We start from the raw sequence: 25,011 nt of genomic DNA, 5'->3' as shown, positions 1-25,011 counted from the left end.
GTTTCCTCAATTCACCGCTGTATATTGGACTTTACCACGTAGCTTGGGGATCATAAAATGAAATAAAAAAAATAGGGAAAACTAGATTAAGAAACGTCTCAACTGCATGATGGATGTATGGTAAAGAGTTGCCTTTTTCCCCCACTGCTTGGATGTTAATATTAGTCGGTCATAAAAGAGCTTTAGGAAATTGCACACGACCATGACTCAATTCCTATTTGGCTTTGCAAGGATAAGGTGTCTCATAAACACACTATTTTATCTGTTTCGTTTATTTGCAAATGTGATTTTATTTATTTATTTTTCGGAGTAAGGCTTCAGAAATCGACAAAAAACTTGTTGAGTTCTTAGCTTTGGGTTTATGGTTCGATTTCAACTTGAAACGGGAATTAGAAGTGAAATAAACTTCGGTTTTGAAGTCGCTTTTCATCTTTACGTCAAGAAGTGATATCTAGTTTATTAGGGAGAAGGTATAAATTTGTCACTTTTCCAGTTTACCTCCAGTCCAAACGTAGGTCCGGAGTTAATCCTCGCCTCTGAATTACAACCAGCATCTCATTGGATCTTGAAAACTCACGTCAGCGCGACGCGAATGACGAAAATTACAGTCATATTTTGCGACTGAGGAGAGGTGAAATAGCCCGGCCTCCTTTTACGCCCCCCCCTTGTATTTTGAAAGGGGGACTGGGACTATGGCGCGCGAATACTTAGGCATCTTATACCTTCTCCCTAATAAACTAGATATCACTTCTTGTTACGTATTGCTATATGAAAGATGAAAGAAAAGGTGTTCGAGCCGCTCTTAGTAGCAATATAAGCTCTAAATAACAGCTTAGCGGTTCTAAGTTAAGTTCTAAACTTGGAAATTTATATTCGAGTTATTGCAAACAGAAATTAAAAGCTCTTATCTGGAGCTAAACCGTCTAAACCTACTTAAAGTTCAAAACCAAATTTAAATAAAGCAACATTTCAAATCTCCCCTTAAAAACATCCAAACAAATTGCGAAACAATTTAATTAAAAGCATCCCGTGCAATCTCGAGCTCAAAATAAAGTAATTCCGCCTACAGTTTATCAAAAGTAGATTACACGAAGTACCTTCTCTAGTTATTCTACGAAACACCAGATGGATGTATTCTATACTGATTTCCAGAGAAATAATACGTACGAAAAGTGTGAATAGAATGACTTTACTTTGTACATTTAAATTACTCTAAGCAGTCTACTTCTGCTCTTGGTAATCATGGTAATGGCCACCTGAGACTTAAAATCGAGTACAGACGGTACCAATAGATACCCACACTCTTCGCTAATTAATTCTCTTAATTCTATTTTCGACACACGATGGTGGAGGCGTTGAAAGGTAAACGCCTTAACCCTAACGCTGGTCACCGTAAAAAGAAAAAAATAAATAAACCATATCCCCGGAAATTTCCTAAAATAATCCTTCCATTTTATTTTATTCCCTAGATAATTATACAGGCCTTCATATTTGGCCCCAAATACCGCGAAATAGGAAGTTTTCCAATTAAAATTCAGCAGGCCTCATATGAGATACCCGATAGAAAAGGGTCATAATTCAATGAGGGCCAGTTTGAATCTAAGATTAATCCACAGCTAAAGGGCAAGGAATACAGTCCGTAGCCCTAATTTGATAAAAGTACCCTCCACGCTTCGGTTATACTTGATTTTCATTTAGAAAGATAGAAAAAAGAAAAATATATCATTGACTCTGCGAAGATCAACTCGCAATATGAGAAGATCTTGTCGTAACCATGACAACGGAAAATGGGATGAAATAGGACTCAGAGCGGATGAAGTGGCCCAACGGATGATGAAGATATATAAAGGGATATACCATTATTTGTTTGGCCGGCGTAACAAGAGGCTTTTCTGCAGTTTTCCCATCTACTCCCGCTCTCTTTCCCAATTATTAAAGGATTCCGACTAAAAGCTTTGAAAGGGGTGAAGGGAAGGGGATATAACCAGAGAGAATATATAGGAGGAGCTTTTTTGAGAGGCAAAATGTATATTGCTTGCACCTTTTCAATCAACGTTTACCGATCCTTCGCCCCCGGAAATCGTATTTCTACATACACGAGTCTGTAAAATCTTTTATGTAGTGGCCTTTACTTCATGTACTATATTTTGTTGTAGTTTTACTATCTCCTGAAGTAGTGATTAGGCAATAAGTCGTCTGCTTAAGCGTGGAAGACTCGGGGGATTGATTCAATGGAATTGCCCCTGAACACTCCCAATACGCTGATAATGCCATGAACATTGCGCATGCCTTGTAAAGCTCTATTTGATGGAAGATAAGCACGATATAGGCCCCGCCCCTACATAACGTAATATACATTCCTATTATGATTATTATACATTGGCTCACTATGAAGTGTGTGGCCGTAACGCAAGCTCAAAACGAAATAATAAGTAGTAAGCATAGTTCTTGTCTAAAATTATTTTTAGCTCCAGGGATAGATTTAGTTTTAGAAGTAGGAATGGAGAACAGAGAAACGTGGGCGCCCATCAAAGTCCCGGACCCCCTTCACCGGGACGGGGGAGTATGAAAGAAGAGGTCGGTCAAGGCAACAGAGGTAAAAAGGAATTACGTATTTTTTCGCCGTCCCCGTCAGCAACGTCATCAAACCGTAGTTTAAGTGAGCCAATAAGGTAACTTAAACTTTTCGTTACGTGTTGGGGGATGGGGCTATGAGTCGGACTTAAGTAAATACTAACCGTTCTCCATTCCTACTTCTAAAATTAAATCTATCCCTGATAGCTCCTAACGTTTCCAACAACTATAATTCTGAGAGAGCGGTAGCTCTCTTAGATAAGACTTCATACTGCTCTTAATGTATAAGGAAGGTTTTTTGTTTGGATGTAGTTTTTTTTGTATTGCATTAATTTTTATGCTATGTTTCTCCAACGGAATGTGCTGAAGGAGTTGAAGGAGTTGCGCGTGGGAGCGTTAGAGCTATGTGTTTCAATTTATCTACTATCCCTTTTTTCTTAATTAACTCCCCATATAGAGTCTCCCTCATCTAACAACCTAATATGGGTTCCATCCTCATCCTCTAATAGAAGAGTGCCTAATAGAGGCTATCTATCTATAAAATTAATTAAAACTTTTAGGCAGACGTCAGTGGTAGTCCGCATTGGGGGGATGGTTTTCGTGGAAAAGGGATTTTGAAGATTAAAAAAACCACGTTAGTAATTTTTCAAAACACGATGTTTTAATTTTAAAGAACAATTTATTATGACCCGTGTTCCCAACTTAATTATGCAGAATTTTAGATTGTAAAAGCTGGGTGTTCGCTAGGCCTAACCATATGTAGTGTGGAGACAAGTGTTGCCAGTTATTTGTGAGTGCAATTTACAACAGACCTCAGACCACCTAACCATGAACAGGCAACTGAATAAGGAGCTAAGCAACGCCTGACACTAGCGCTGTAGCGGCTGGTGTCGCAACTTAATCACCAAAACCTAGCAGAATGTGGCAATAAATTGCGGTCAATAGAAGCATAAGGGAGCATGCTACGCATTGCCATTTGTTAACGCGGGTTTAATGCAGACTATGTTTCAGTTCTGTTCGATTCAGATAATTCTGTTCCAAATCTGAATATGCTCTCTTTAGTGCACGCTATATATTCCTAGGCTACACCATCTTGTTATTTTGGATGGCTGAAGGAACATATATTAAAGTCGTCTAGCTTTTGGAAATAGCTTTTAGTGTCTCGAAAAACCAGGATCTAAGTTATGGGGATGTAACTTCGGAGGAACCTGCAGACTTATATTTGGAAAGTATTGAAATATGGTAGAGAATTTCGCCGTCTTCCAAATACACGAGAGATTGTTATTGTTTGCAATGGAATTTGATTTACGATTCTCCTTTAATTTACAAGTCCGCAGTTTGCGTTTCTTTGAATATATTTCCGCAACTTTAAAATGTATTTGCCGAAATCTAAATCAAAAGCCGTCTGCACCATTCTCTTTAAAATAACTATGTGTAAAGCTTTTGTACCGAGTGAAAATTCTTATGATATATGCAAAGACAAAAGAGCTGTAAACAAAGAAATTGTTTCTAGCCAATAAAAATTCAGAACCGAGCTTTCAGTTTGAGGAAACTTTGAGTTTAAAATTTCAAGTAGTTCAGAAACTTGAACCGAAATGTTTAGAACCGTTAATGAGATGCAAAACATAACAACTGACTATGATACGAAACATTAGTGGGGCTGCTTTAAGAAGTTTTAAAACTATAGAACTCTATCTGGCAGATTTTATGTTTAAAAATACTTCCAGACTTCTGAAAATAGTTAAATTGAAATTGATAAACTCACCGAACGTTTCTAAATTCTGGAATATTTTCTTGGCTGATAATTGCTGTGTAAAAGTAATGGATAAAAGTTCTGAAAATAAACAAAGAATATAAAATTATTGTCTATTGTTAAAATTTATTTCCAAAAGGTGAAGTTTATCGAATTTTAGTACAGTTTCTTGTGAAATTGATAGGAAATCTACGGTACCCCAGACGAAGCAACTTTGTTTTTCGTTAAATTCAAATTTTACATCAACTAGTACTTGTTTAGACGTATACGTAAATGAAAATTTGAAAAGCAAGTTGACATTTTCTCTCGCCAAACTTGAGAGCAGACTAGAGTTGTAGACAGTTTCGTATAAGTTGGTTTTTAGGCAAATTTCTCAAGCACTTTGAAATGGAAACCGCTTTTTTCTTACGTAACATATTGTCACTCTTCAATTTAACCCCTTCTAAAATCAATCCATTAAAGGGATAGAATCGGATTTATCTGAGTTGGTCAAACTAACATTGGTTTTCTATAAATTAACCACCCCTAAAAACATGGGGGTCAGTAGAAATCGCGAGAAACATTTATTATTTAAAATAAACGTGAATAAAAATTTAAATTTTGAACGCCAGATTTAAAATCGGTCGCCATTTTCAACCCATTACCTACGTAGGTAAAGTTCGGCCTCTGATTGGTTGCTAGTAGTTGGAATGAAAACTGTCGTTTTAGGAGTAAAAAGTAGTAGGAACGAGAATAGCCTTTTCACACTTATGGCCGCGCATGAGCAGCTGTAATGTTTGGCGCCTTGAGTTTTACGCTTCTATGGAGTTAACGTGTAAAATAAACTTCGATGGACGAGTTTTAGAATATTTTGTGATTTATTATTAAAATAAAATGCCTAGTATTTAAACCGAGAGAGTAAAATTAAAACCACGTTAAGAAATAAACAGTGTTTAAGTTCTAACGGAAACGGTGCAATGATAATTGGTTTTAACTCACTAAGCCTCGGCGAACATATGGGATCGCCGATGCCGTGGCAGCCGTGCCGAAAGTCGGCAGCGTTACCCCAAGGTTAGTATACAAAATCGCTATTAGCGTTACCCCGCGTAGTGACGGAACTCCCGTCAATCTGTATCATACTGCGCTCACAGAATGAATTCCCCTACCAGTAGGAAAAACACTACGGAGCCTAAGAGACGAAATTGGTAGAGACGAACTAGTAACGATTTTCGGTGGTTCGACTCTGTATCACCAGGTGTCCTCATGATCGCAAAATAATAGCATTTTGGATCTTTTAATCGTAATTTAAAAATCATTAATTAAACTAAAATATAAAAACATATATATTTTCAGAATCCTTATTTGTCTATCTATCGAAATAAATTAACCTTATAAGGATTTATTGCAATGAAATTAAAAGAAAGTATCCCTTTAAGTGGTACTTAAATGGCTCCCAACCATGAAAAAATTAAATAATTGGAAAAGTCTCGGCCAATCTTAGATTCAACTTCGATACATTCTGCCTCTTGGGTCCAACAACTAAGATAACCAAACAACGAAGAAAAACTTTCAGATATAAATTATACTTAAGCCTATATCAACAAAAAAGAGTTCATTCGAACATTAAACCTTACATAATTCACTTAGATGTCCCTGGTTCTTTCACGCAGTCCATGCTCTGTGTCTGCACGAACTTAGTTGGGACCAAAAAAACCCCAAGAGGAAACCAAAATAAACCACAAACTTTCGTGGTAGGGTATATTTTTTATAAATAAAGGCGTTTGCGTGTGTACATAAAATAGTATAGGGTCGAAAATTCGGAAAAAAGGGTACCGAACCAACATGGGCGCTAACCATAAAACCAGGCAAAAAGAAATAATTCAACGTAAAAATAATAATAAAAAAATAAAAACAAGAGCTAGCTGCCACTTCGCCCCCAAAAGAATAAAAAATACGGTCCACCTCTAGAGTCTACAGGGACTTATTTATGGCCGGAATAAATTTACTCAAATTAATGAGAGAGTAACAGGAAAGTGGGCTTTTTTTCCCCACTATTAAGATGTTTGCATCTTTGATTTTGTTCGCAAAATGGAGCTAATGTAATCAAAGGCAGGGTAAACAAAATGACCATGGAAGGACATGGAAGGGAGAGTGAAATAAAAATCACAACTGGACTAACCTCTTCATCAATTTACTAAGTTGTTTTTTCATTTTTTACCAAACCTTCAATATAATTGTCCGGAATGACGATTTAGAAACAGAGCTACAGAATAGTCACTCTTGAGTTTTTAGGATACGATTTAATGAACAACCTTTTGTTTTTAGAGTGTTGATGGGAGAATTAATTGATTTAATATTCATTGGTGTACATGTATAAATTGCTGTTAATGTTAATTAGTTAGAACAGATGCAAGAAACTGAGAAAATGAACGGCTCAATCAATTTTAAGAGTTCAAATTCTTACTGGTTTGTAGGTATTTTAATGTGCCCAACTATCACTCTTGAGTTTGGGAGTGATAATGGCAGAACTGTAATGATTGACTGTTGTACGTGAGTACATTGCTGGTAATGCTAATTAGTTAGAACAGAGGCAAGAAATTGAGAGAGAAAAGAATTATACTCGTTTTGATCACTCAATCTATTTTAAGAGTTCAAATACTTACTGGTTTGTAGATATTTTAATGTTTTGACTAGGAAATTATAGAGCTGGCACTGGGAAAGGTTTTCCAACTATGTTCGCATATGAAACTTTGCATAGTGGACGCTTATTTACGCTCACGACTCTAGGGCCACGTTGACAAAGTTATCCAACATCTAATAATATTATCGCCTCGGCACAGTGTCACCTCCGATATTTCTGTTTACAAGATAGCTTAAGATTCAATCGAAAGTGTTTAATTTCTCAGTTGAAGTATCGTGAATGAGGATTCAATAAGGTGAAATAAAACTATATTGCTTTCGTGCCCGAGCTCAAGGTTTCACCTTTCCTTAGCCTTAGTCCTTTCCTCTATTGACTTAACTACTTATCCAACAAACTCTTAAGAGTAATTGCTTTTTTTGGTTCGTTCTCCAATATAAAACCAATGAAACTCAAAGCCAAGTGCATGGAGGAGATCCAAGGTACGATAGCCATTAAAGGAAAAGTTCAGGTAACATAACATTATACCTTAAAAGAACGACCTTTTTCTAAATATAAAGGGAATTAAATATTAAAAATAAATCATAATAATCTCTTATTACAAAATAATTAGTACATTTAATTCGTCTTAAAAATATCAAAAACTACTGCGCCATCAGCCATTGGTTTAGTTGCGTTTGCTAAACCGAACCTTTTACCGAGATTGGTTTAATTCTCACAGGCTGAGAGGGGTTCGGTTTATCAGACGCCACAAACCAATGGCGGATGGCACAGTAGTCCTCGTTTTTAAGACTAATTAAATGCTAATTATTTTTTTATAAGAAAACATTTATCTTTTTTAGTATTTGTCCTTCTTTACTTAGAAAAATGCCAATCTTTTAAGGTATAATCAAGAAGTGATATCTAGTTTACTTAGGAGAAGGTATAAGCTGTCGAAGTATTCGCGCGCCTTAGTCCCAGTCCCCCTTTCAAAATATAAGGGGGGACGTAAAAGGAGGCGACCGGGCTATTTCGCCTCTCCTTAGTCGGAAAATACGCAATTTTTGTCATTCGCGTCGCGCTGACGTGAGTTTTCAAGAGCCAGTGAGATGCTGGTTGTAATTTAGAGGCGGGAACTAACTTTGGACCTACGTTTGGACTGGAGATAAAGCTAGAAATGTGGTGAATTTACCACTTCTCCCTAATAAACTAGATATCAGTTCTTGGTATGATATTATGTAGCTCAAACTTTTCCTTTAAAACTGTAATTCCCCTACATCCATCTCCATTGCCTCTAAATAGCAAAACATAAGTATAAATTGTGTACATTTTGCCGGGAAAAAAGGAGGCGTATCGTGAGAGGTCAAGCGCAATATTTTTTACGTTCATCCTCATCTTTAGTATAGACAATTTTGCAATGTCAGAATGGAAAATATTTTACCCTACAAACAACAGCGTTTGAATATTTTATTTACGGCATTTCAAGAATGAAAATATACTATATTAGAGTGAAAGGCAATGGATTGAATGCGTGATAGCCAGAGCCCATGTGGCTGCAATTTATAACCCCCTTTGGAGAGGAAATGACATTTCGGCGTAAATTCCAAGTTTTGGTGGAGAGGGAAGATTCCAATTTCAACTCCTAGATAGTTCTCTGTCGATCTTGACTCTTTCGGAAACGGTTTCTATCTTTTGCTCTTTTCTGCAACGATTTACCGCTTTCAAATTGATGGGAGGCTCGGGCGTTAATGGTATTACCAAAAGCGATATGTCACCGCGTGGCTAGGAGATTGTCTTTTTAAAACGGGGGTAGGACAGTTGCATAAAATTGCGTCCCAGAATCCTTAATGAGAATAGGTATACTGCAATCAATGTTTCATGTTTTATTTGAAAGGTTATGCAAAATCAAAGAATGATAAGCTAAAATTCCCGTTCTTATAATGACATCGCCGGTCACCCCTAACGGTAGAGTTCCGTAACCTTTCGACTCATAGATCAAGTTATGGCTATGGTTGGTTTGAGTCGAAACATTTTCAATACTGGTCTCAGCGTGGCGCTAGAGAGGCGCTGCACTGAAAGAACCATGTGGCGTATCTCCATTCCAGTCCATTCGTGTTTAATGTTCTTAGGTAAAATAATAAAGATTTCAAATTGGAAAAGATGTAGCTATCAGTATTTGCAAATTTAAAGAAGGTATTAGCAATTATGTTAATTAACTTATTGAAAACTTATCTGTATTGCAAACAATAAGTAAGTCAACAAGTCCATTAAATTTTTACAGCCCAAAATTCAACTGCTTCAAAGATAGGTCTATAAGTAAACTTCATTGCTGTAATCTTTTTTAAATTATCTAGATATTTCAAATTAAAAATTAATTTGAATATTTTCTTTTTTAAAATAGGCCTAGAGGAAATAATAATTTAAGAAGTACTTAAGACATACATCATTTATCAAGGCAAAATTAATCTAACATATTTTGATTCAGTACGAATTTCAAAATAATTATTATTTCTGAGACGCGAAATTAAATTATTTTTAAACGACGTCATTAGGAAAGTCGAAATTGTGAAACTGAAAAAAATAAAAAAAATCTTAACGACCTCTTATAAGGTTAAATATAAAAATAAAAATTTCCCGGTTCCATTTGAATATTTAAAATAAAACAATATTTTAAAATAAATTTAAGTTGTGAAACTGAAAAAGAAAAATTCTTAACGACCACGTACATTAACGTTAAATATAAAAATGCATTTTTCTATTTCACTCTGTCATTTAAAAGTAAGTAATATTTTAAAACAATTAAAATCATGAATCATTTTAAACAAAACACTGATGTAATTAGAAAATTTCGTTGATTGTAATCTAAGAGTTTTCAAATTATTTAGAACACATTCTGCCATTTTTCAATTTTTCAAATGAAATCACAGCATTCCAAATCCCCTAGGACTTGGCCTATAACAGTGTTTAAAATCAGAACTAAGATTATAGCGCATGAAGGGCAGTTTAGTGGCCAACCCCTTTCACTGTTGCAATTGACCAGCTTTGAAGTTTAAATCGGTTTCTCTTTAGAATTCGATGTTCATCTTCTTTAAGTTAATAGAACGATATTGTGGGAAAAGAGGAATAGACGAAGGAATTGAGCTCCCAAATTCTGGTATCTTCAACCTCGTATTCATTGAATACATTATAAGTTGAACGGAATTTAAAGGAATTTTCAATACGTCATCGGTTTCACTTTTCGCGGTTTCAAATTGAACTTGAAAGGATTATATCTCTGCATTCGTTTCAAAATAGGAATGGAATATGCGCAGTGTGGAGGAGATCGGTCGAACTCTTGCCTTGTCTTAAAAATCGCAATGCTGCCGACGTCAATTTAAATATTGAGTAATTACAGATAATGCAAAATTAGCCTTAAGTGGGCATTTCTTGAAAATTCATGGCCTCAGTTCGGAAACTTAATCTAAAAATATCTGTAACAGGGAGGAGAAAAAATGGAGAAGTAGGCCTATAGTAAGGTGAATTAGCATTCTACACCGCAAAACCTTGACTCCACCTCCTACAGTGGGAGAAAGGGTTAATTTGGTTCCTTCTCGTCACTTGAGTACTTTTTGTACAATTAGTTGCTATTTTGCGCCCTCTATCCATCAAAAAATGAACTATTTTAAAAAGTATCTACTGATTTTGCAACTACAGCCAACGTACGCTTTTATCCCGAGCAAGATTCTCAAGAGAGGGCGCTTCATAGTGCGAGTTTATACTTTCAAAAACGGTACCGAACTGTGTTTCGGTATCAGAGTTCCGCACATGCACAATCGGCGCAACAGAGAGGAAAGATAATCAGAGAAGGTTGTTTACTGGCAGTACGGATCACGTGACGTCTAGCTCCTTGGCTGTGCGCCGAGGTAGGTGCGCGTGGGAGAGAGATTGGGCTGTGCCGTTATAGTTACCTTCCCATTCCCTCTAGAACTCTATACGTGCTCACTGCTCTGATCTCTACCACCCTGTACGACCAAGGGATTGTTAAGTTTTGAACGCAATTTCAGAATGCATTTCCAAGATTATAGTTATATATAGAAACTCGTGAAGAGATTTTACGAGCGAAATATTCGAAAACATATTAAGCTTAAGTCGTTTCAGCACCAAGATTGAGAACGTTGAGTGTGTGAATGGCTTTGCCTCAATTTACAGCGTTTCAGCTAGAAAGCCGTAGACTCCTTCATGGAGCCAAAGATTTAATGGATCCATACCGAGGGGCAAGCCACTCAGAGCTGCACCTTTGACTGTACTGAAGGTATTACACTTAATCTCGAAAAGTTCTATACATTCGACGGTGCTAACCCGTAATCGGTGTGCAGGATATCAGGGAGTGATTAGACCCTCGGTCCATATCGAGCCTGGAACGGGTATCCAAACTGAAAGGATTTGAAACGCTTTCATGTTTAGAAGATGGAAAATCAAAATTTAGGCTTAGGGTGCATCGAGTTTCGAATACCAAATAAGCTATAACCAAGGTTTCAAACTAGTTGACTGGAAATTTCGATTTCCATTAATTCACGCCTGAAGTTTTAATTGATTAAAAGCAAAATATTTTAACAACGTTTCGAAAGACATTTGATATTGTTGCGTGAATAATTTAATTAAATATAATAGCAGTAGTAATGAAACGTAAGAGTACTGTCCCTTATTGTAAATTCACAGTGTTAAAGTTGGAAGGAAAAAGGGATGGAGTGAAACCCCCATACTTCTAACGGTACCTCTGTACCCCCACCTACGGAACGGCACCGAAGTCCTCCCAGCATCCACAGCGTTTAGGTAGGGTCATACAGTACGGAACCGTAAAAGGCGCCCCCTCTGTCTTATAAACAGAAGCTAGTTCTCATACAAATAAAATGGCACTACGCGGCAGCACTTAACAATTGCCTACCGAAGGGTAAATGTGTGGCCAAGGTTCACTGGGAGACGTTCATTGCAGCATCATATTACCCCTCCATCTTACGTTTTTCTCCACGATTTAAGCTTAGAGAAACACACTTATTTGAACCATACCAATAGCTATATCCCTCATTAATTCATAAAAGCATAATCCATTTTGATACCTCAATTTAACATTCACGCATAAATAACCATGCGAGAAATTAACGAATAGATTAATTGCTGGGACCTTCGTTTTCCATGTTATTGCAGATGTATTCCAATTTAAGAAACAACTTTCCCTATACTACTTCCAAATGAATTCCCCTTCGTTTTTCATTCTAGACTAAGGCGTTAATTCGCTAAAGTGCTTCTAGAATCCTAGGAAGAGATGAAAGAAAGATGAATTTGAATTTAGTTTTTTCCCCAGGCTACATACTACATCCAGCAAACAACGTTAATTTCGCAAATTTTCTCATCTCGTATATAGGCTTTTATTTTCAACGGTTTCCGCTGCCATAAATTTATCTAGCTGAGCGTAATGATTTAAATTTTTTTGCAATGGTTATTAATTGAGAAAGAGAAGGAAAACCATTTTTCTTTTATCCTCAAAAAATTACTGTTGAATTTTTTATCTTTATTTGAATTTACTAAATTACTTTGAGAATAATATCGAATCTAAGGTAATATTGCAAGTGTTCCTGCTATTTCAATGCATCTCATTTTAGACTTTAATGTTTTCAAAAACCTATTTATTAAAAGCACAGTTTGGGAAAAGCTTTACTCTGCAATAGTTCAATTATAAATGAGCTAAAAAGAGTTCATTTGGTTTTGTATTGCGATTTTATTGTATTGAAGTAAATTTTCAATCCTTTTTAGTTTGATTAACAGTGATATAATCAGTATAATCACTTGCAAAACATAATGAGTAACGTTTAAAATTAATTTTGGGAAGTTTCGAACCCATTTGCAAATTGTGAACAAGGCGAACAACAAAAACCTCTCAGTTAATAGAGTTCACAAAAGTTCTAAAAAAAACATCAAATATTATAGAGTAAATTGAGTGCATTCCTCATTTTAGAAAAATGATGCAACAACAGCCAGGCCAGGCCTCGTTAGGGACAATTTTTTTTATCAAAACCTTAACACAGAACGTAAATTATTTTTCATTTTTTACACTCCGTTTGTCCATAGTGTAAAGCTGAATATTATGGAAGTTATTAGTTCATTCTTGAATGTAACCGTTTTAGACTTCATTCTTCATTCAGATTCACATCATGGACGGAACCTACCTAGACTACCCTATTCCAAGTTTTGGCAGCTTGAATGATTTTAGCCAAGAGCTTGAAAATAAATGAGACGCGAAATAACGACTATACGAAGAAGGGGCCGTTTTGTTTTTTCAAACTTTAGGCTTAGTGGCCTTTGTGTTTTATTTTTGGTATCGTTTTTATGCTAATAGGGAAAACAACTTAACAGTAAACAATTTTTCAGCGTTATTTTTAAAGCTATAATCTTTTGACTCGTGTGTGTGTGAATGAAAAATGCCTTTTCTTTTGAAACTTCCCATTTTGCGGAGTTTACATTTTGCACCAGAGAATTGATAGTGCAGTGCTTTTAGAAAGTGTTTCTATGTGGAGTATTTTTTGGGGTCTGAAGTGTTTTTTCTACTGTATATTTTTTATGAAGTTTGGTGCTGCAATAGACTTTTAATGTAAGATTTTTTAAGGCCTTAACTCAGTCCAGTTCAAAATGGATTTGTAAGATTCGAAACAATTTATCTCTGTGAAGAATTGTACCATTTTGATAATCGCATCATCGAATCTTGCATTTAAAATGATTTGGCTATTCAAGAATGACTGATAGGGCATTTTATAACCAAAGTGTTTTTATTCTACTGTATTTTATGAAGTTTGGTGCCGCTAGTAGACTTTTAATACAAGACGTTTTAAGGCCTTAACTCAGTTCAGTTCACAATGGATTTGTAAAATTTCAGACATTTATCTCCGTGAAGAATTGTACCATTATAATAATAGCATCATATCGAATCTCGCATTTAAAATGATTTGCAGCTATTCAAGAATGGCATTTTATAACCATGGAGATGTTACTAGCAAATTTCCCATTTCTTCCATCAGAGGGAAAGCTATCACACTTCATAACACCTCAATAGACCATTTCGATATACCTCAGAGGGAAAAAAACGGGGGTTAAAACTCTGCTTTCCATCTCGCTTATAGCGCCTGCGCTGTAGTCTCTTTGTATCATGAGAGCCCTAGAGACGGCAATGTATCAACCCCCTTGTGTGTCCCAATACTGCTGGTTGCCTACCAAGCATTTTTACGTCGAAAAGGCCTTTATATTACACATGACTAAAATGATTCACTAAGAACATTTTCAGCTCTCTTTGTTAACGCACTGAATTTAAAATCATTTTGTTGCAAGCAAAATAGGCCTATATTACTTTCCAAAATTAATCCAATTACTTGGAGAACCAGGTAATAAATAATCTGGCCTAATATAATCCGTGATAAGCCATAATTCTCAATCCGGAAGGATAAGTCATAAGCCCCAAGATGATACCCAATTTGCTCTTCGCCTTTCGCAAACATCGTGATCACTTGCCATAGAGGACCCGGGGTGTCCCATTTATACGGGGTAAAACTCAATACCTCCTTACTAAATACATTAATCGTAGTTATCGGCAGAACTGTCAACTTGTTTAGTCCATAAAGAACGATGCCAGGTCGTTTACGCCCCTTTAACCTCTTACGCGGAGAAGAACTCGAAACCCAATATAGATACAGAACGGCGCCGCGCGTTAGGCTTAAGTAGAATCGGAAACACGAAGCTAAGCCTTGTTAACGATGACGCCTTGCTTCACTGCGACTGTTCGCAAAGACCCAATTAATGATGAAAAAGGCGGGAGCTTTATGAGATCAGGTGTTCATTGCCAGATGAAGAACATTAGCGGTCTTCTTTGGTCACTACTAACACGTTTGATTTTCATTTCAACTTAAACCAGATTCAATATGTAAAGTAGCTCAATCTACGATGCAACTACTGACAGATCTAGAAAAGATTAAGAGCCTATTTGATTCGCCATTTTACAAAATGGCCGCAGAGTTCGAAGTAAAGCAACAGAGCCAAGATCAATTGTTCATTATCCGAAGAAAAACATTAGCGGTCTTCTCTGGTCACTAACGCGTTCAATTTTCATTTCAGTTGAGCTTAAAAAAAAAATAAAATTAAACCAGTTTCAATGTATAATATAGTTCAAAGTACAATACAACTATTGCGCAGAACTAGAAAAGTTTAGAAGATCATCTGATCCACCATTTTACAAAATGGCCACAGAGTTAAAAGTAAAACAACAAGAAAAAATATCATCGAAGGACTTTTTCGGCCATTTCCTTGTCAAAATACAATGGTTACTTCTCGCTTAACTAAAATAAATATCTAAAACTCTGGCTCTACACCATGATATACCAGTGTAGAAAAGTTTCAAATGAAACTGCAACTAGAATTTGCACAACCTATCAAAATCAAAATGGAGTCCCTTAAGCTCTTGCAAAACTTTTGATTTTCAAAATTTCATACGTCCATTTTTTAACTATAATTTAACCAGTTTTCCCAATTAGTAATAATCGTTCTGCTTTAAGTAATGGACATCCAGTGAAAGCAGTTGGACAAGCGTCAACATTACAGCTTCCAACTTCATTACCACAGTCCAAGGAAATGTCCAAAGTAGAACTATAAATCTATCTATACGTTGCGGAAGTAGTATCCCATTTTTTTCATGGGGTCTATATACAGTTCTTAATGATTTGTTTTGCTTTTCTTCTTATTGCAAGGGAAAGTGAGTTTATATTAGGCTTAACACAGTCTTAACTATAGGGAAATGGATGAGCAATTACCAAGCTTGCTCCAAAATCGCCAAGTGCCAGCTGGTGACTAAACTCCAACTCGCTTAAGCGAGTGAACGACAGACTGAGACCTACAGCGAAAGAGCTAGGCCTTAATTGTTTTACCGTTTTACTAAAAGTTGCCTAGTTAATTGAATTTTCTAGACAACATTCAATGGCTGTTTAATATACAGGTTTCATGCGCTACCGAGGATATTTTGGGCTATTTTCAGAGTATCGTTATACACAATTAATTAATATGCATGTATAAGTAATTTAATATCCAGGAGTTGATGGTATTTTCAACAATATATCTACTTGAATTAGAGTGGACGTCTTTTAATTATTAATGGACTAGTTTACTTAAGGTCTTGTTAATGAACTGCATACAGTAAAACATAATTCCCAAGGTAAATCTTAATCCTACTTGGCATAAAGAATGGTTAAATGTAATGAAAGTCATTATTAACCAATTTCATTTTCAAAAGGATTGATAACTGTAGCAGACCCATTTTAAAATCGTTTGCTTGATTTAGGGTTAAGTTGGAACATCCGGTATGTGGGTCCAAAGACGTTAGATGGGGGCTTCAATGTTACCAGTCCAAAAAAAGTCCTGTTATTTGAAGACACGTCTAACGTCTTTAGACTGCAGAGAGAAATGTTAGCAGTTCAGTTTGAACAAGAAGGGATATCTAGAAGGCATAAGTTGCCTAAGTATTCGAGCGCCATAGTCCCCCCAGTCCCCCTTTCAAATACAAGGGGGGACGTAAAAGGAGGCCGGGCTATTTTGCCTCTCCTCAGTCGGAAAATGCGTAATTTTTGTCATTCGCGTCGCGCTGACGTGAGCTTTCAAGAACCAATGAGATTCTGGTTGTAATTTAGAGGCGGGGATTAACTCCGGACCTACGTTTGGACTGGAGAGAAAGCTAGAAACATGGCGAATTTATACCTTTTCCCTAATAAACTAGGTATCACTTCTTGATTAGATACTGAAATTATCCAACGCAATGTTTAATAAGCTTCAGATTAGTGCTGCTTATGAAAAATATCATATATATACTATAGAAAATGTCTTGTTGCAAAAGTATTTTGCGAAAGTTTCATGAAATAGGTTTTAAAAGGTTTAAGCGGGAGAAGCTGTCATACAGGGTGAAACATCTACCTTTATTTCTATCTGCGCCTGTAGAGTGTTTTCCCTGTTGCACAACAGAGTTTAGGGTGAAACTCTCTTACAGGCTTTAATAAACTGAAATATCTTCTAAGAGAAAATAGATGGTGGGTTTATGATACTTATGATAAACCCGTGCAAGGCTTAATACATAAATAGATGCTCTGAGTAGAGATATATTATTTTCCTAAATTACAGCGGGTAAACACCGTTGTCCATGAAAAACAACCCTAATATTTAATGGAGAGAAGAAAAAAAACTTAACGTTCGTGTCCGCACATAAGCCTAATTACTTTTCTTGGGCTCATTTTTTCCAAGGCTATATTACAGAAGGGGTTAGAAGAACCAAGGGGCTAATCACTTGTTTAACAACGCATCTCTTGGCTGGCGGTTTTAGTCACGAGTAGGTAGAAAATATATCATTTTAGTTCGATGAAATAGTCCTTAGAATGTTTAGACCCACATTAAATGCTTTATAGTCAATTAGCCGTATAATTTTCTTCAAATGGTTTAGAGCTGGAAAGCTCGCTTATATTTTTTTACAATTGGTTTAGAGCTGAAAAACTTGTTTAGATTTCTTTATAGTTGGTTTAGAGCTTATAATACCTCGTTGAGATTTCTTTATAGTTAGATTAGAGATAAAAAAGGTCATTTACATTTCTTTACAATTGGTTTAGAGATAAGAAGCTCATTTACATTTCTTTATAATTGGTTTAGAGATAAGCTCATTTACTTTTCTTTACGATTGGTTTAGAGATAAGCTCATTTACTTTTCTTTACAATTGGTTTAGAGATAAGAAGCTCATTTACTTTATAATTGGTTTAGAGATAAGAAGCTCATTTACTTTATAATTGGTTTAGAGATAAGAAGCTCATTTACTTTATAATTGGTTTAGAGATAAGAAGCTCATTTACTTTATAATTGGCTTAGAGATAAGAAGCTCATTTACTTTATAATTGGCTTAGAGATAAGAAGCTCATTTACTTTATAATTGGTTTAGAGATAAGAAGCTCATTTACTTTATAATTGGTTTAGAGATAAGAAGCTCATTTACTTTATAATTGGTTTAGAGATAAAAAAGGTCATTTATATTTCTTTTAAATTGGATTAAGAGTTTAAAAACTAATTTAAATTTCTTAGTAATCGGTTTAGAGACAAAAAGCTCATTTACACTTTTTCACAATTGGTTTAGAGATAAAAAGCTAATTTGCATTTCTTTATGATTGGTTTAGAGATAAAAAGCTAATTTGCATTTCTTTATGATTGGTTTAGAGATAAAAAGCTAATTTGCATTTCTTTATGATTGGTTTAGAGATAAAAAGCTAATTTGCATTTCTTTATGATTGGTTTAGAGATAAAAAGCTAATTTGCATTTCTTTATGATTGGTTTAGAGATAAAAAGCTAATTTGCATTTCTTTATGATTGGTTTAGAGATAAAAAGCTCATTAAATTTCTTTAAAATTGGTTTAGAGATAAAAAACTAATTTGCATTTCTTTATGGTTGGTTAAGAGATAAAAAGCTAATTTGCATTTCTTTATGATTGGTTTAGAGATAAAAAGCTCATTTACATTTCTTTATGATTGGTTTAGAGATAAAAAGCTCATTTACATTTATTTATGAGAGTTTAGAGCTGAGAAGTTCATTTAGATTTAGAGCTTGTTATTTGAGAATAGGTGTAGAATTTTTCGTTTAGTTAGATCTAAATGAGTTTGATAATTATATTTAAATGAAAGGAGGTATTTTGTTGAAATATCTTATTTATAAAGTTAAGGGATCCTAATCAGTAGTGACGAGCCCCTCGGTTGTTGGATCTCTTTAAGACCTGCTTGCGAATGTTGTCGGCATCGCGGATCTAAACTGTTTCCTCGGTTCCTTATTTTCTTCGTAGACTGTAGAATCTAGGCCTAACTGGAACTGTTTCAGCTTAGCCATAAATCAGGGAAGAGCCCAACTCATCTCGTTTCAAGAAGAGAACTTTAGGGACCCCATATACACACACATAGTACCCTTTCATTATCAGCTAGGCGAGGACCGGAAAATGGTTCTTTCAACATTCCCCCACGCTCTTAAATTGTTTTTACCACGCCTCTCTTTATACGCCCCCTGGAACGTTTCACCCAAATCTTGTCGGCTCAACATATTATAGTCCTTTTAAATTAAAAATTGCGTGGTAGGAATGGATTTTCATTTGAAATTTTTGGTTTTCAAAAAAGGAAAAGAGCTATTTTGACGAAAAAACATTTGATAAGAACACGATTTAGTTGAGCATCATTCATGAACTTCAAACTTTACTTGTTGAAATTGTGTTTTCAATATCTCGCATCTTTAACGTCTCTCTTAAGAGGACATAAAGAAATCATCGGTTAATAATTCGTATTTCATTATTACAAAAAATATACAGTTTTACCAAGAACCAATGAAAAATCTAATTTTCCAAGATAAAATGGCCTGAAGAGTAATGATCCTGGGTTTTTTTAACTCAAAGTGTCAGGTTCCAGGATGAATCTAGGTCATATTAGCAAGCTAACATCCTCAGGTCAAGGGTCATGGGTCATGGGTACAAGGTTAAACGCAATTTCGAAAATAAATATGTGATATGATCAGAAATCAGTGTTAGCAGAAAATGTGAGAGACTGGAGAGAAAATTTAGCCTTGCCGTGCAGCAAGTTCAGCTTCACAGTTGATCAAGTTATGCTTCTGAAACACCATTACTCAGCTATGCAATTCCTAATAGACATTGTGTCAATAGATAACTTTAAAGGTGAAATCCTTAACTATAAGATTATCCATTGAAGCCATATAGTGAAGCTAGAATATCTCTCGTAAATATCCAAGCGAAATATTTTCCTTTTGGGGAAGAATAATCTTTTATGCTATGGTCCTCACCTCGAGGGAAATAAGGCTCGTTTACGCTATGATTAACGGGGCAACCGAATCCCTGCTAGCAACCGTGGGCAGTTTATTAGAAACAACGGAACGCACTCGGACAGAATCATATAGAACGAGGTATCTCGCATTGCACGCTCTGATAAACAATTACATAATGTAATATAATACGTCTTGCTTAATAACCGACAGAGTAGAGAAATATGTACTCTATCGAAATGCAGCGTAAAAATTCTAGCATACTTTGCTCAGTCAAACGATGTGGAAGTATTCGGATTCAGGAGTATTTGTGCATGCCACGAAAAGAAGTACAGTGTTTGTCTACAGTATTACCATGAATATATTTATAACATGTGCTATTCCAAGTCACGTATTTCAATAGCATTAGTTCACCTAAGGACATTTGGATGTCAAACTCTCGGGAAGGAGTTTTAATTTCATTGTAATTTTCAGAACTATTTTGGTTTGCATAAGTCTGATTAAAATTGTGTCCCTGTGCAAATACTAGGATATCGATTGAAGTATTATACGGTATCACATTCGTGCTATTAAAATGGAAATGAGGCAGGATTTCAGATTATTTTTTTTCTGTAAAACAAACGTGTTCTAAGGCTATACTTGTTATCCAACTCTGTGTTAACCGAAGAGTTAAAGGTCATAGACTGTCCGGAAAGTCTCTTACTAGTTATATACCTATATCAATCTACAATCTTCCTTGCTCTAGGGCCGACAATTTTGAATACATAAAAATAACACAAGAACAGTGGAATTCAACAGGATATTTTTAACATTAGCACTAAATTTTTGTAGAAGTAGTTACAATCTTGCATCAGTTTTGATCGCTTTTGTAACTGACATTTTCATGATAAAACCAACATAGCTTTGCGGTAGGATTAGGATATAACTAGTTTTGACTAAAATTGGTTGTAATTGTTACAACTATTATTGTCTAAAGAAGCTCGGGCAATTTTTGAGATTATGGCTGATGTTTATAAGAATGTCTGTGATCCAAATTGCGAAAACTGTACACTGGATTATGCAATAAAGATTTACATTCTTGAAAGAAGACCATAAACCCAATGGTTAAAACAAAAACCCTGTCTTCCAAAATCGATTCTCTACTCCTTTAATGTTAATCGTTTTACACATCGTCAAATTTCATTGCTTGAACACTGACCATTCAGTTAACCCACATTTATATCTAAATATAACCAAAACTTTGAGCATGCATGTTCTGTGCGCACGTCCGAATATGTGGTATTACCCGGATTCTAAAAGAAAGGAATTCACATCGAAACTCGGTATTGTATAGTTGCAGGTTGCATATCGCCAAGAAACGTAACTTTAAAGTCTTACAATAAAAATGCTAAAAATTCTTCCCATTTTTAAAGAAGACACAATTCTGGCTCCACATGCACGAGGAGAAGGTTGATGCCCTTTCTCCCGAGACCCTGCAGGTCCCTTCGTGCAATAAATATTTATGAACGGCAACTTTATAGAATTTAAATCGCGGTGGGTGGGGAATTGGATCACCGTCTCTACAGGGAGTACTGGAAAGAATAAATGGACCATTGGTCTTTCAACACGATGTCACATCCCACCTGACACTGAAACCCAAAGCTATCATTGCCCAAATATTCGTTGAAGGTTGTGCAAAGTGATGCCAAGAAAAAGAGACTAAGGTATAAATGTCAATTGGAAAAGGCAGTAATATCAAAATGATCGGGGAATGTTTGCTGAAACGACCGTGGTATTACAGTAAGGCTCTAAATTACGATGACTGTATAGAAAAGGCAAGAAAGGCAAGGGAATAATGTGAAAGAGCAAAGGTTTTTACCAAAAGCAAATGTAAAGAACTGACAGTGAGTCAATAAGGAGATTGTTGGTGACGTGTGATTCACGTTGCCAGTGAGTCAACAAAGAGAAGGAAAATCTTCGTTTGAATACAACCATGCATACGTGCATGGTTAAACTGAATTACATTTAGTATTTTGAACAACGAAATCTACGACTACCGAGAACCAATAACATTCTATCGCAAGGAATAAATAAAAATACCAAGAACCGTTACTGGAATTCGCAAAGAATGGTTTAAAATACCAAGAACAGATATTGGTAATCGTAACGAATTGCTCAAAATACCAAGAACCGACATTGGTAATCGTAACGAATTGCTCAAAATACCAAGAACCGACATTGGTAATCGTAACGAATTGCTCAAAATACCAAGAACCGACATTGGTAATCGTAACGAATTGCTCAAAATACCAAGAACCGACATTGGTAATGGCAACGAATTGCTCAAAATACCAAGAACCGACATTGGTAATGGCAACGAATTGCTCAAAATACCAAGAACCGACATTGGTAATGGCAACGAATTGCTCAAAATACCAAGAACCGACATTGGTAATGGCAACGCCATGGTCAAAAAAGGGACTATTTTTGACAGTGAAACTACAAGTATAATGTCATAAAGTAGAGCACTGATTGGCCGACCAAATACGCTGGAGATAAAGTGAGACGTTGCCTCGTAAACATCATCTTGTCAACTACCGAAAACTTTGATCCACACCAGTACATACCTCACTTCCCCGTTATTTATATTCGCCTTTGATTTTACTCGGCATTTTTGGCGTGCAAGGAAGTCGTTTGGCAATTCATGCACGAATTGTTTTAAATCCTGCGTTTACGAGATTCTCTCCCCCTCTTGTCTAAGGGAATTTTCGGGGTTTTTTTTTCATATTTATTTTAAGTTCGGGCCCACTTTTTATATTAAAACGCGTTAGTAATATTAAGATTTTTCAACAAGCACCACCCATTTTTCATATCATAACTATAGCGTGTAATAGCACTTTCTTTTCTTTTCCTCCCATTTAGGTAATGGTGGTTTTTAAGTGATTGAATTTTCTTGGGTCTTTTTTTCTCTTCTTCCGCTTTCATAGGCTAATCCGAATGACCTACTACACGCCATGGCCGCCCTTTATGACACTTGTCTACCGGATATTCCTTTACAGAGTATCTACAGATTACTTGTAGCGGAAGGATGTCGAACTATATTCCTTTTAAGGGATACTACAGGTATGGATACTTGAATCACACATTTTTTTCTGTCTTTGGTGGAATTAATAGTAGCACCAGCTGGTGCAATTGCCTTAAAGGTAAGGTGATAAGATAAAAGAAGGTGATTTTTTGCTGCCTCTTCTACTAATTATAAGATCAATCTGCACAGTGAAACATTCAGAAAATACCTCCGAATGATTTTAAAATTCAGGTTAGTTTGAAATTTCATTGATAAATTTGAAATATGCACCTCCGACCAATCGTTTAACACCCTGCCTTATTGTACAATACTACACTATATCTCACGCCATTATTGTCAAACCTCGCAATAAATTTCATCCAACATGTAGCCTACCACGGGAATTTTGATAATAGAAAGGCAAGGCGTTACGCGATTGGTCATAGGTGCAACTGCCAATTTCAATTTATTTCTGAATGCCATGGAGATAGGTCTTATAACTAGTAATCTAAGAATCCATGAAAATAAATCGCTTGATTTTCCTTTTTACCCTGCTTTTAAGATTTGCATTTCAAACTTAGATTAAGGGAGATAATATTAGTTTAATTAAAAAAAAAACATGGAAACTTCTTCGCTCCCTCTGAGCACCCTGCTCAAATCGCTTTACCTAGAATACGGTAATTCCTAATCCTGCCGCCATCTTGTAAAGTGGCGTGTAAAAAAGTTACTGAAACCTCCTGACAGCGCAGACTCCTTCTATTTAAAACTTTCTATAGAAAAACACATTTCTCGTTTTTACTTTCTTCCTTTGGCATTTACGTAGAGAAGGATGCGTGTAAGACTAACTCAATTTATATCCAGGTGAAGTTAAGGATGCTAAAAAATAATGCACCACCACAAGAGCAAGGTTAAGGCTAAGGCTAAGGGTTTCGCCCCCGTTCCTCTCGACTTTATCGATTATCGATAATTTGTCATTGGGTGACTAGAGAGGATATGTAAGATAGGTTGAACAAGAAGCGAGATGAGACTAGAAGTGAAGGGCTCTAGCATTGGTAATAGATCCTGGCATTAGTGAACAAATTTGAGTATTTTACGCCGCTTCAATCGCGCCTACGCTAGAGAGAAAAAAATTGGTCGAGTTCCAAAAAAATTTCTTACCCCCTTCCCCTCAACCTAAAGCGGCGAAACACGGACGCGGGTGCTTGAATCTAGTTCGGCCGTCTACCACCGCGAGCGTCTCACGTTTTGGAGGGGAAATTCTGAAACCGCCACTAGAGGACCAACCGTTGGCGTGTTATCAAGAACATTCACTTTCGCCGAGTGAAGAATTTGGTTAGCTCAGTACTTCTAGTCTCATCTCACTTCTGGTTGAACTTGTACAGGGAATGAAGAAGAGCCGTTATGTACCTGTAAAATATCGACACGTAATGTCAATAAAACCACGGAAGAAAATACTTCCTCCAAAAGGCTAGTGGAAAGGATGTTAAAGAAGTAGAAATAGTTTTTCTCCTGAGGGGGGAAACAAGAGAAAAAGGCGGATATTGGATCTCTCTGGGGGTTAGTATAGTGGTACGCCATTTTTACTTTTTCGCGTTTGTGCTTGGTGGAAAAGATTATAGGGCGACTATTTGAAACTGGCTGGCTGGTTGATTGATTTTTAAACCACACAAGGAACCATTTTCTACTAAGATGGCAAGGGCTCAGAAAACTCACGGAAAACATTATAGAGCGACTATTTTCAGCTGGCTGGCTGATTGGTTGATTTTTAAACCACATAAGGAACCATTTTCTACGAAGATGGCCAAGGCTCAGAAAACTCACAGCATGCTTAATCGTAAACGACCTTCAGGTTCAGTTGATAGTCAGTTCAAAACTTCAGCTCTATTATAACCTTAGGAAATTCGCCATAAGTCATGGTACATGCGAGGTAAAAACTAACCCATCTTAGGCCATATATTCATCTCAATTTAATAACAGAAATATAATTTAGATGCACGGCCTACTCTGATAATCCGTCCCTGGTTCATCCGGGCTACAGTTAGATACAGATTACAGTAGGACATTCGTTCGTCTATTATAGTAGGAATACATACAGACAGGGATAGATTTAATTTTAGAAGCAGTAATGGAGAACGGTTAGCATTTACAGTCCGACTCATAGCCCAGTATAGAGCCCCTCCCTCCAACACGTAA

The 25,011-nt window shown here is 36.1% G+C and overlaps 1 protein-coding gene and 1 long non-coding RNA gene across 2 annotated transcripts in view; both read left to right on the top strand.

Moving 5' to 3' along the window:
• The window catches only part of LOC149702831 (uncharacterized), an 83,076-nt gene that overhangs the window by 33,706 nt on the left and 24,359 nt on the right, over positions 1-25,011 (top strand). Inside the window, exon 2 of the mRNA XM_089866743.1 lies at positions 22,742-22,877. Within this exon, the coding sequence (XP_089722869.1) occupies positions 22,742-22,877 (136 nt within the window). The remainder of the gene's footprint in view (positions 1-22,741; positions 22,878-25,011) is intronic.
• On the top strand, positions 5,047-5,729 carry LOC149702832 (uncharacterized). Its single transcript, XR_016381858.1, has 2 exons — positions 5,047-5,377; positions 5,476-5,729. It is a non-coding gene; the product is annotated as an uncharacterized LOC149702832 (long non-coding RNA).

Source organism: Phalangium opilio, unplaced genomic scaffold (genome assembly GCF_054372755.1).
Source record: "Phalangium opilio isolate 3A_F unplaced genomic scaffold, DU_Popi_V2 ptg000017l_1, whole genome shotgun sequence".
Taxonomy (NCBI): domain Eukaryota; kingdom Metazoa; phylum Arthropoda; class Arachnida; order Opiliones; family Phalangiidae; genus Phalangium; species Phalangium opilio.
This window is presented reverse-complemented; position numbering and strand designations above follow the sequence as displayed.